Here is an 11,731-nt window from a genome sequence, read left to right as displayed (position 1 = left end):
GTATCATCTGCAAACATGTGAGATGCCTTTTAAAAAGATTTTTAAAAAAAATAATAATAAAAAAGTTTAGTGTAGTGTATCTTAATTATAAATTTATATTGTTTTACCTTTTTCTTCAGTAGGTCCAGACACTGTTCAAGATGCTGCACATTGTTCTTCTTGCTTTCAAGTGGAAACTGCCACTCTTTTAAGAAATTCTCATCAGAATGCAATTCTTTTGGCCACTAAAATAAAAATTCATAATGCATCACATTAAAACAGTCACATTTATTAATATGCAAAAATGAGTCATGCTGCTTTGTGCTGGTCCTAAATGAACAAGGATGTCTTGGAAGAACCACAGTGAGACGTATAGCAATACTTTAGTGTTTCAAAATATATCTTACATCTGTTTACAATAGTCCATACCTAAAAATAAGAATTAATATGAAAAGTTAAGATGCAAAACCTTCTAAAAGCCATTTGATATTTTCTTAAAAGATTAGCATTTTCTACTTCTGTGTGTAGGCTTGGTAATTTTCCTTTATATAGTGACAAATGAGCTTAAAACCTATTTAAAGTTAAATAACTGAACATAAACATAAAAGGCTAAAAAAATGCTCATTTTAGGAGAAGATTTCAGATGGCATTTAAAGTTTTTGCATCTGAACTCTTCATATATACCAGGACAAATGGTAGCCTAATTTTCATTTGTTTTTATCTAGTTTGTATAGATGTAGAAATAAATAATACAAACAGAAGTCCACATGCATTTCTTTGCACTAAAGCAAATTTACGAGACAGACAGAAAGATACAAACAGACTGACCGGTGTCTGTTTATCATCTCTATGTAGTGAAGCTGTGAGTTTAATTATAAAAGTTTTTGATGCATGCAATCTCATACCAAAATATAAAGCTTCCATCTGAATAGTGTATGTGCAAATAGGCCATTTTGCTTTATAAAACCATATTAAACACCATTTATATGGGCAAATCATGAACTATCATTATATTCTAAATTGGACTTTGGAAATAACATAAGTATTTGATTTACAACGGCATTCCTAAGTGGCTCGGAAATTATGCAAAAATGGACCTTGTGCAGTTTTTTTTGTTTAAGCCTGCAACAAATTGCAATCAGATTCAAGTCAGATTCAAGTAAGAAACAATTTTTGTTTCAGTTTAAATGCAGCCAAAACATGGTTTTGAAGATGGATCCACAATGATTTTTTTTAAAATTTTGAACAAAACAAAAAAATTACCTATAACAACTTTACAGCAATGCTTAATTCAAAACATATTTACGTATTTCTGTTTTAAGTGTAAGGTCAGGTAATAGTCTTTTAACTGTTTGTTAACTGTGATTTCTTGGAAAATATGGCTTCAAATCCTAATTTTGCTTCTCTATGATAAATATTTGTATAGAAAAACATGTAAAAATTTGTTTCAGCTCTGATTTAAGATCTTTTAACTTCTGGAAATACCTTTTTAAGTCCCACAAACCCAGGCAACGGCTAATGTGTTTATAAAAATAGACAGTAAACAGTAGGGATGCTACGGTTCTCAGTATTATATTGAACTGTTCGGTACGACATCCACGGTTCAATACACACTTGTGAATTGCGGTTTTCTCGGTTTTGCGTTTAAATAATTTATGTGCGTTTCATATCTCCCCGAAATGACTGTGTGTCCTTCCAAGTCCATGAGCTGAGATGAGGAAACTCATCCCCGCGAGTAAATATCCAATCACTATGCTCTAAATTTAGGGGCCGGTTAATCATCATTCCACACTTTAACATTGTGAGCGGCGGTGAAGTGAAGCTGAGGGAACAGTACAAGGAAGCGCCAGCGAAGTGAGGCAACATTATGAGGAAGTGCTGGCGTCTTTCAAATCTGCAGTGTGAGGACATTTTGATATTGCCGGTAAGTATCATGTTAATAAAAGAAAAAATACTGAACAAAAAAATAACTGTGTGCAAGCATTGTTTTACACCTTTAACTATAACTGCACATCTGCAGCACCATCACCCAGCAATATCACTGTCTGAAAGCAGGATTGCAGAGAAGGTAATAAAGTCCTCCAAATAGCAACAATCCCTCGCTGAATCTTTCCAGTAAACATACCCAACTGGTTCCGAGAAACACATAAAAATAACAAAGGCAGTGCGGGTGTTTATTGCTAAATAATTTGCAGCCGTTTTCGGTGATTGGAGATGTGGGCTTTTGTCATCTTATAAAAGCACTTGATCAGCGTTACAGACTACAGTCTCACATTTTTTTCAGCACTGAGATAATTACGATGGTTTATTAATGTTTACTTAAGTACAAATATGTTTACTTTCAAAATGTAGGAATGTATGCGTTCTACAGTTTGTACATGGGCTACCAGCAGCTGTGAGATTTCAGTGTTAATTTTTTTCATTCAATACACTAGGAACTAGTGTACTTTTCTTGGCTTTTAAGTAAAACAAAATGAGCATTGCAAATAATCTTTTTTATATTTTCCTCCTTAACCTCTTAATGTTCCTATTGCCTACAGAATAAAAAAACACATGTCAAGCCATGATAACCTGGTTAAAAAACCACAGTGTTAAAATACACAGTGTTAAAAAACCGAGGTATGTATTAAACCGTGGGCTAAATGTATTGTTGCATCACTAGTAAACAGTAATAAGGCTAAATTACCTTAACAATGTCAGAGTCCTGTAACCAGGCAGGAAGCTTTTTGGACTGACTCAGCACCTGGAAAAGCGTCGCCCTTAGAGCACAATAATTATCACCTCTTACTCTGCATAGACGGAACTCACTGGCTATTGCTTCATATCCCTAAAAAACAAAAAGGCAAACTATAAATAACAAAATATAATTTAAAAATATCATGCAAAGTAATGTGTGTGAAAAAAAGAATGCTCACTTTTCGTATGAGTTGACTTTTAGTAGTGTTGCCTCTCCACTCTTTCTCGCTGTATGTCTGAAGATCCTCAGCTGCTGACACGCTGCTCTGAGCTTCAACAACAGCCTCTGTTTGAAATTAAAGACATCTTTAACTTCTTTAACAAGCTCACATATATTTCTTAAACATTTAAATACAGGCAGAATACCCGAGTCTGGCTGGTGCTGCTTCTTCAGCTCTTCTGCTATCTCCTCTTCTCCTCTGTAAAGGTCCAAATCACTATAAAAAAATAAGATTTACTGCACAATGGTGCATACAAAAGTGTTGTCACTTCCTTAAGCTAATAAATAGTGACAACAATTACAACTGCACAAATTATAGTTAAAAGATTCTGTTTTTTAAAAACAGACTTTTACAATAAACCGTTGTCTATTCAACCTAATAGGACAATTATTAGTGATCTATTTAAAACAATTCTGATTTTCAATTTCAAAAAAAAATGTTGGTAAGCTAACTTTTTATATATAAACACCTATATTTTACATTAAAGTTAAAATTTTGCACATAAAATCTATAAAATGTCAAATGAAAAACAGCCACGACCTAATAAATAGATAATATACTGAAATAATTGCTGTGGAGTCAATCGCTAAAAGGGACAGTGAGCTTTCGTCTTGAAATCCAAGTGCAACATTTGAAATTCAAATTAAATGTAAATGTATTCCCAAATGATTTAACTCATAACAATACTATCTTAACCCAGGGTTTCACCAATGTCAGAGTCCTGTAGCCAGGCAGGAAGCTTTTTGGACTGACTCAGCACCTGGAAAGCGTAGCCCTTAGAGCACAATAATTATCACTTCTTATCTGCATAGACAGAACTCACTGACAATTTAAATTTAAGACTTTAAGACCATTATGAACGTAATTTTAGACTCAGAAAGGGCTAAAGGCTAAGGAATTTGTCAAATGGTCCAGATGAAAAAGATTTTTATTTGCCCCATCAAAAAAATGTATTATTTAATATTTTACAAGATAAATGAATAATAAAAAATAAATATTTTCAATATTTCTTAGCAAAATAAATAAGAATAGTTTAAAACCCATCAAGCTCTACTTGTATCCATACACTTTTCCAACATAAACTTTCTTTAAAATAATTTTTAAAATATTAAATAAACAAATGTTTAAAAGTTTTAAAAAGCATAATAATATAATTGTATGCACAACAATCTGTGCAGGTCAGTGACCTCAGCAGTAAATACATGGAGCACTTTTAGTTTTATTGAAATAGATTGTTGGTGATTGTATGGGTTTAGACAAGATTGGGTAGCAATACATGAACAAAAGAGAATTAAGACCTGTTTAAAAAGATGTAAGACCTGCAACACACTATTTCTGTAAATGTAAGACATTTTAACACCTAAAATTTAGATTTTGGGATGCAAGACATTTTAAGACCCGCGGAAAGCCTGTAACCTCAATCTAGCTTCAAAGAATACACACAGAAATATAATTTCTGATTTTTATCAACTGTAATTTGTCTTTGCTTTAAGAAGTACTTTTGTAAAATGTGGCCCAGGTTGTACCCTGCTTTCCCCAAAACAAACCTCCTCAATAGTGCACAGCACAGAAATAGTTGTACCAACAAGAAGGGTACCTTTTCTCATCTTCAGCAGAAGATGTCTTCATCAAATGTTCTTGGGATGAAGATCTGGGCTTTTTATCAGCATGTTGTTTTTGCATAGTGCAGGAAGAATTAGTGCTTCTCTCAGGTCCAGAAAAACAGGCATCCTTAATAACTGCCCGGCTCTTTTCTTCTGCTTTCTGACCTGGAGTACCTGGTGTTGATCTACGGGAGGAGCAACAGTTATGTTTAACATGGCATAAGACAAGCTAATGTATATCATATTTAGTACTGACTCATAAAGTCAACATATATTTGAAATAAAGACCAATACTAAAGCATACCCATGATTCTTTTTAGGTTTTTTGTTGTGACTCTGCTGTAGGCCAGAATCACAACCAGACTTTGATTTTTTCATTGTACCAGACTTTGCTTTTTCATGGTTTTGACTTGGACTTTTTGCACATCCTTCATACCTGAATCATATCGGCAGGTCCGAGCTGCATCTCTGCATGACGGGCTGATGCACAGAGCAAACACAAACAACAACAAAAACACATATCACATTACTTTTGCACTTCTGCACACCACAATAGAAGTTATGTGAAGTTAAGATATGAGTTGAATAAACAGACAAAATAAACCGAACAGAAGCACTTCCGCGTGTTATCTCACCAGTTACAGGTCTAGCCGTTTCAAATAACCAAGGTGACGATTAATAAATATTACCGTAATGGTTTACTAAATGCCTTCTTAGACAAAACTGATAAAGTCTACTATCCTACCTGGCTTTACGGTTTACTGACCTCACAAACACCAATTACAAAATATATGAGGATTACCATAGGAAGAGCCTTGTGAAAACTTCCTGTGAATATGGAATTGTGGGAATTGTAGTATTTCGGCGCGTTGCCGCAAAGTGTTGCCATGCCCACTTTTCTTTTTTAAAAGTTCGTCTCAATATATTTTGGACCTTTTTGAAAAATAACCGCATATTTGTGTTTTATTATTATGACACTATAAAATAATATTTTATTGAAAACTCAGGATGTTGCTGCGCTTTTGCTGTAAGATATTTTTGGACGAAATGCAGTCAGACCCCTCTCGAAAATACTGTAGGATATTTGTTATGATTCACAATCACATATATCTGCGTATGAACCAAGCTTTTTTCATTCATTTTCCTTCGGCTTAGTTTCTTTATTAATCTGGGGTCACCACAGCGGAATGAACCGTCAATTTATTCAGCATGTTTTACACAGCGGATGGCCTTTCAGCTGTAATCCAAATCCAGTACTGGGATATAGCTTTTTTCATAATAAAATAAAAATAGTAATAAATAACTAGAATTGTACATTTCCTAAAGGAAATGTGAATGGGGTTTGCGTGGCAAATCGATGGGGTACAAAATGGTACTAAACTGGGCAATAGCACTGGAAAGGTAAGAAATGGTGGTTGCTAAGATGTTGCTAGGCGGTTGCTAGGGTGTCCTGAGTGGTTGCTAGGTGGTTGCTAAGGTATTGCTAGGTGGTTGCTAGGGTATTCTAAGTGGTTGCTAAGGCGTTGCTAGGCGGTTGCTAGGGTGTCCTGAGTGGTTGCTAGGTGGTTGCTAAGGTGTTGCTAGGTGGTTGCTAGGGTGTCCTAAGTGGTTGCTAGGTGGTTGCTAAGGTGTTGCTAGGGTAATTTGGGTGGTTGCTAGGCAGTTGCTAGGGTACCCTGGGTGGTTACTAGGCAAGCCTCACATACATGCCTGATGAAATATTTATACTTAGTAAGCATTTCTAGCAAGTTACAGTACTTGGCTAGTCAATATTAGCATGTAGCTAGTCACTGCTTGCATGTGTAGCATACAGGAAGTTCCGTTTGCTAGCATGACTCAAACGAGCCAATCACCAAGTCTCTACGATGTTCCGATGCTGAGATATAGCTGTTGATGATTGGTTGCTAGGGTACTCTGTTTTGTTGCTATGGGCGAGGTTACAGAGTGAACTTGAATGTGGTTGGCTGTCTAAGTCAAATGAGCCAACACCCAAGTCAGTAGGACACTGCCAAGCAAAGATATACATGTAGGCCAGTTATAATGGCAGTCTATGAGATCAATTTGGGGGCGTGGCTTGTGAGATTCATTATCATATTGATATGCTCATTGGTTGTCTGAGTCAGATGAGCCATCCCTGAAGCCAATAGGACACTGCTAAGCAAAGATATGCATGTAGGCCAGTTATAATGGCAGTCTATGGGACCAGTTTGGGGGCGTGGCTTGTGAGCTTCATTATCATACTGAGATGCTGATTGGTTGTCTGAGTCAAATGAGCCCACCCCTGTGTCTCTATGACACTCCTATGTAATGTTATAGATGTGTGAACTTTATAATTGAAGTCAATGGGATCTGCAATGGGACATCCCACCCCATGTTAAGTCAATGGGACACTTATTAGGGGTCTTTAAGTGGTTTGGGGGGGCGTGGCTTGTGAGCTTCAAAATCATATTGAGATGCTGATTGGTTGCCTCAGTCAAATAAGCCTACCCTCAAGTCTGTATGACACTGCTATGTAATGTGATTGACATGTGAGTCAAGAAATGAATGGGAGTCAATGGGCCATGTTAAGTCAATGGGGACCCCTTTGGGACGTCCTAGCACCCCAGGGGTACAACTTATACCCCTTTTTGGGGTATGTTCTCATACAGGCTGCAACCCCCTACAGATGTTGCGAATCCCATATTTCTACGAATTTCACACTTGGCGCTACAACGCTTTAAAGGTCGTCCCATTTCGCGGCGCGTTTAGTGCTCTTCTAGAAAAATGAATGGGAGTCAATGGGGCCAATGTAAGTCAATGGGAGAACTTTGGGACGTCCTAGAGCCCCAGAGGTGCAACTTATACCCCCTTGCGAGGTATGTTCTCACTTAGGCTGCAACCCCCTACAGATGCTGTGAATCCCATAATTCTATGAAATTCACACTCGGCGCTGTGATTCGTCAAAGTTCGGCTCAATGTTAAGTCTATGGGATTTTTGGGCAGGTTTTTTGGCCCCTGCGGGGCCAAAAAACCCCCCACCGCTTATAAAAGTCATAGCACACCATTCCCGATAGAACCGGACGATTTGACACCACTTTCAAGGGTCTGGGGCGAAAGCTGCGGGACAAGTTACGCGCCGAACTTTTGGCAGAATTAAGAATAATAAACCACAATAGTAAGAATGGACTTTGCCTAAGGGCAAACCCCATTAATAATTGTTTTTTTTTTTTATTAATGGCATACATTATAGGCTGGGTAGCCTAAATATATTTTTAGACTTAAATAAATTACATATTTATATATTGTATTTTGTTATGTGAGACTATATTACAATTTTAAGCTGAATTTGTTTTAAATATTATTAAATAATATTTGACGATCTGGCAACACTTAAAACTGTAAACTATAAACTGTCTTTTAAAGTCTGCTTGTACACCTTCATTTCTTTGTGAGGCTTGAGAAACCCATTGGAGAATACACATCCTTCATTATCTAAGTCCTTGTAATAAAATCTGATATATCCTTGTGCAGTATCGAATCTCATTTGTGTCCTTTAAAGCAAGTCATCTATTTCCCACTTCATTGGATTCCGAGGTCAATATCCTATCTCATATGAAATCATTTGTATTCTTTATTGTTTGGATGGTGTGGAAATGCAGCAATCCCCCATCACCAGGGTAGTTTAGTTACATTAGTGTCTGATTAAAAATATATATGATTTACATCACACTGTCGCTTCTGCCATATTTCAGTTTTGTCTGATTTCAAAATATAAGCAGTGAAACACGCGTGTGAATTTAAACTCATTCTGACCAAAAAAAGAGCTTTATATTGACACTAGTTACAGTTCCCTGCAAATCTTTGTGCAGGATATTTTCATCCACTAGATGTCATCACTTAGTTTGATTGGAATTGTAGAGTAAAGTTTCTGGTGGTGATAAATCATGGGATGGAATCTCGTTTTTACTGAGAAATAAAAATATGATTGTGACATTTATCTCAAAACCTTTACTTTCCCCCATGGGTTGCCAAGTCTTTATCAAACCACCAAACTGCAATTCCAAGCTAGTTCAAAAGTAGTCCAAAACTGTTTAAAGGCAACAATGCATTGCTCTGCATCAAAATTTGTATGCATAAAAAAATATATATTTTGAAACAGAACTCAAATTTGCAGAGTTATAAATAAACAGTTTTTCATACTCATAGAGTTCAAATTTTTATTATGTTAAAAATAAATATAAAGTATTGACATCAAGAACTACATGAGAAATGTGTCAAGTTTACATTCCAAAATTGCTCTTTATAGCTGAAAAGTTCATTTTTTTAAATGAATGAAAGTGTTTTTGGGTCTTTTAATGTTTAGTTGCTTAAAGGATTGAGGATTCAAATTCTACATTGGCATCACTTTTGTAACCTTTATTTTATGTAATTAAAATTAAGGTGCAACAAAGCATAAACATTATTCATAATTATATATATATATATATATATATATATATATATATATATATATATATATATATATATATATATATATATATATATATATATATATATATATATATATATATATATATATATATACATACATACACACATACATACAACAGTTCTGTCTGGTTCTCGAATCTGATTGGGTGATAGCCGTGGGATATTCTGCAATATCAGCAGTCCTACAGCCTCTTCACTCTTGTGTATGTATTACTCTGCCCGCATAGAGTGTCAGCAGGTCAATAAACTCACCTCAGTTTACCAAATGTTGCAGCTGTTGAGAAATATATTGTACTTTTGAGGCTTTTTTTTGGGCAAGAATGTAGTTTTATATTGCAATTATGCAGTTTATTTATAAAGATAGTGTATTTTAAATATGTGTAATTTCTGAGATACAGCGCCATCCACAAAATAAGCTCTTAGAGCAGGGGTGTCCAAACTCAGTCCTGGAGGGCCGGTGTCCTGCTGAGTTTAGCTTCAACTTGCTTCAACACACCTGCCAGGAAGTTTCTAGTATATCTAGTAAGAGCTTGTTTAGCTGGTTCAGGTGTGTTTCATTACGGTTGGAGCTCAACTCTCCAAGAGTGTGGACACCCCTGTTTTAGAGTATAGGAAAAACCCAGCATCTTTTTTAAGTTGATCTCTCTCTTTTGTATGTTTTAGTGCTGTATTTATCCCATAGTAATTGTAGTGTACTGAGTTTGAGAAGGGAGTCACATATCAGAAATGTGTGTATTTTGTGTTGGCCACTCTTTGTATAACCCTGAGTTACTTTTTGTTGGCCATCATGGTTTGTTTCTAACGCATCTGCTGTTTTTGTTACTAGTTCAGTTAACAGAAAGAAAGAAGACATGCCTGCATGTGTTTAATGTTTTTCCTCATCACAAACACAACAGTTATCTGGTAGGGATTGTGTTGCTTTGGCTTTTTCAGGGTTATTATTGATCTCCCAACTACAACAGAGAAATAAAAGTCTCTAGACTGATGGCATTTCATGCCGTTCAGCCTTATAATCTTTAAACGTCAACAAAATCACCTGTTTTGTCATCACTTTAGACATTATACAAGAGAATCATTCAAATACTACCTCTAAAGTGATGGTGGTGACGTAGCAACAGTTTCTACTGTTCTGTTGTCAGCTGTAGATGTGAATGATGGCAAAAGAAAGTACTTCCTCATACAAAAGGGTTTGATACTCTCTGTGTTTGATTTTCTTTTTATATACATGATTATGCCGTCAAACTGTTCTATACTGTACATTGTCACTGGTGGGACACAAAGGCACAACGCACAACACACACCTCCCACTCATTTATATATATATATATATATATATATATATATATATATATATATATATATATATATATATATATATATATATATATATATATATATATATATATATACATACATATATCAAATGTAGTTATTAAAAAATAAATTAATCGGATGACATGGAGCTAAGGATGACTTTGACTGCACTGCGCCTGCTTTGCCAATGAGGGGGCATCAAAAGTAGGCAAGAGGGAGGGTTGGGAGCGTAAAACGTGAGCAAAAAGTGCAAGAATACATTCAGCCAACAGTTGATGCAGTAGAGCACACTACAGTTCTTGCAATGCCCTCCTTTGCAATAGGCATCCACATTTCCATAGTCATACTGCATTTTAATGCTCACCTTAAAATTAACGGTAAGATTACCAAACGTGTGCGAGAAAGAGGCCTGAGGCTGGAGAAATCGCGGTGTGGTGTCGCTTGTATCTCGGCGATGTGTGTGAGTGTGTGTGTGTGTGTGTGTGTGTGTGTGTGCACGCTGTGTCTTTAAGCGCCGCTCCTCCCCCTCCGCTCTCCTCTGCTCTGGAGGTGCTGAAACGTCGCCTTTCTCGTTTCAGAGCACTAGCAGCCATGGCTGAAATAAAGACGGGCATATTTGCCAAAAACGTCCAAAAGAGGATCAATCGGGCGCAGGAAAAGGTATGGATGTCATTGTGTACTTATTTCTGAAAGACCACAAACGATATGCGTATTTAAGCACGTTTGATAAAGCAAAACGCGACATTTGGTGTTCGCGGAGCTGTCCAGCAGATGCTCCGGGCAGAGGAAGGAGATTCAGGTATAAGATTGAAATGACATGCTTTAGGTTAGGGGACATTTCTTATCTTTTATCATTTCTCACAGGAATAGTTGACATTTTCAGTGCATGAAACCTTCAACATTACTCCCAGCATTAAAATGCGCAGACTCACTGCAATCTTAACCAGCACTGCCATTTAAAAGCGACCATAGAAGCTCACTATTACAGTAATTATCAGTCTAAATGTATTTTACGAATTTTAAGGGAGAAACCACTGATCTGATTTTGAAAAGCATTGGGTGACTGGTAGATTAGGCTATAACGTGTCACGGATACTGTGACACGTATTAACGTTTGTACTGCCTTGCCGTCTTATTTGGCTAGATTTCAGTTTTCCTTGTAGTTCTGACGGTCTACTTTATTATTATAACTCAAGATGTTGGTTGAAGCTGTCATTTTCCTGCAAGGTCAGGAGAAGGGGAGGTGGGGATGCCCTCATCTATGCGGTATGAATACTAGCTAGGGGAGATTTCCGAGTGGCCACGAGATCCTGAAGGCCGCTTAATGTGGCTGTTGGAGACACGCGACAATCTCTCGCTAAATAAAACCCGATATAAATAGTGGAGGACGTGTTTGTCGCTTTCTGT

The 11,731-nt window shown here is 36.5% G+C and overlaps 2 protein-coding genes across 37 annotated transcripts in view; one reads left to right on the top strand and one right to left on the bottom strand.

The window, feature by feature from the left end:
* The window catches only part of otulinb (OTU deubiquitinase with linear linkage specificity b), a 58,771-nt gene that overhangs the window by 4,956 nt on the left and 42,084 nt on the right, over positions 1-11,731 (bottom strand). The window contains exons 1-7 of one of the 9 annotated variants that reach the window (XM_005163466.6): positions 5,343-5,372; positions 4,845-5,020; positions 4,534-4,725; positions 3,082-3,152; positions 2,895-3,001; positions 2,666-2,806; positions 108-224 (exon numbers count right to left, since the gene is read on the bottom strand). In XM_005163466.6, coding sequence (XP_005163523.1) covers positions 108-224; positions 2,666-2,806; positions 2,895-3,001; positions 3,082-3,152; positions 4,534-4,725; positions 4,845-4,918 — 702 coding nt within the window. In that variant the 5' untranslated portion in view covers positions 4,919-5,020; positions 5,343-5,372. Of the gene's footprint in view, positions 1-107; positions 225-2,665; positions 2,807-2,894; positions 3,002-3,081; positions 3,153-4,533; positions 4,726-4,844; positions 5,021-5,175; positions 5,373-11,731 lie in introns of those variants that run through there. The other 8 variants (XM_009298596.5, XM_005163467.6, XM_005163471.5 and 5 more) reach the window with 8 other exon arrangements.
* The window catches only part of amph (amphiphysin), a 45,777-nt gene continuing 44,922 nt past the window's right edge, over positions 10,877-11,731 (top strand). For 27 of the 28 annotated variants that reach the window (XM_073913914.1, XM_073913902.1, XM_073913857.1 and 24 more), the window contains exon 1: positions 10,887-10,984. In XM_073913914.1, coding sequence (XP_073770015.1) covers positions 10,916-10,984 — 69 coding nt within the window. In that variant the 5' untranslated portion in view covers positions 10,887-10,915. Of the gene's footprint in view, positions 10,985-11,731 lie in introns of all 28 variants that reach the window. The other variant, NM_200831.2, reaches the window with a different exon arrangement.

This window comes from Danio rerio, chromosome 2, assembly GCF_049306965.1.
Source record: "Danio rerio strain Tuebingen ecotype United States chromosome 2, GRCz12tu, whole genome shotgun sequence".
In the NCBI taxonomy this organism is placed as follows: Eukaryota; Metazoa; Chordata; class Actinopteri; order Cypriniformes; family Danionidae; genus Danio; species Danio rerio.
The sequence above is the reverse complement of the archived record's forward strand: the minus strand, read 5'-3'. Positions and strand labels throughout refer to the sequence as shown.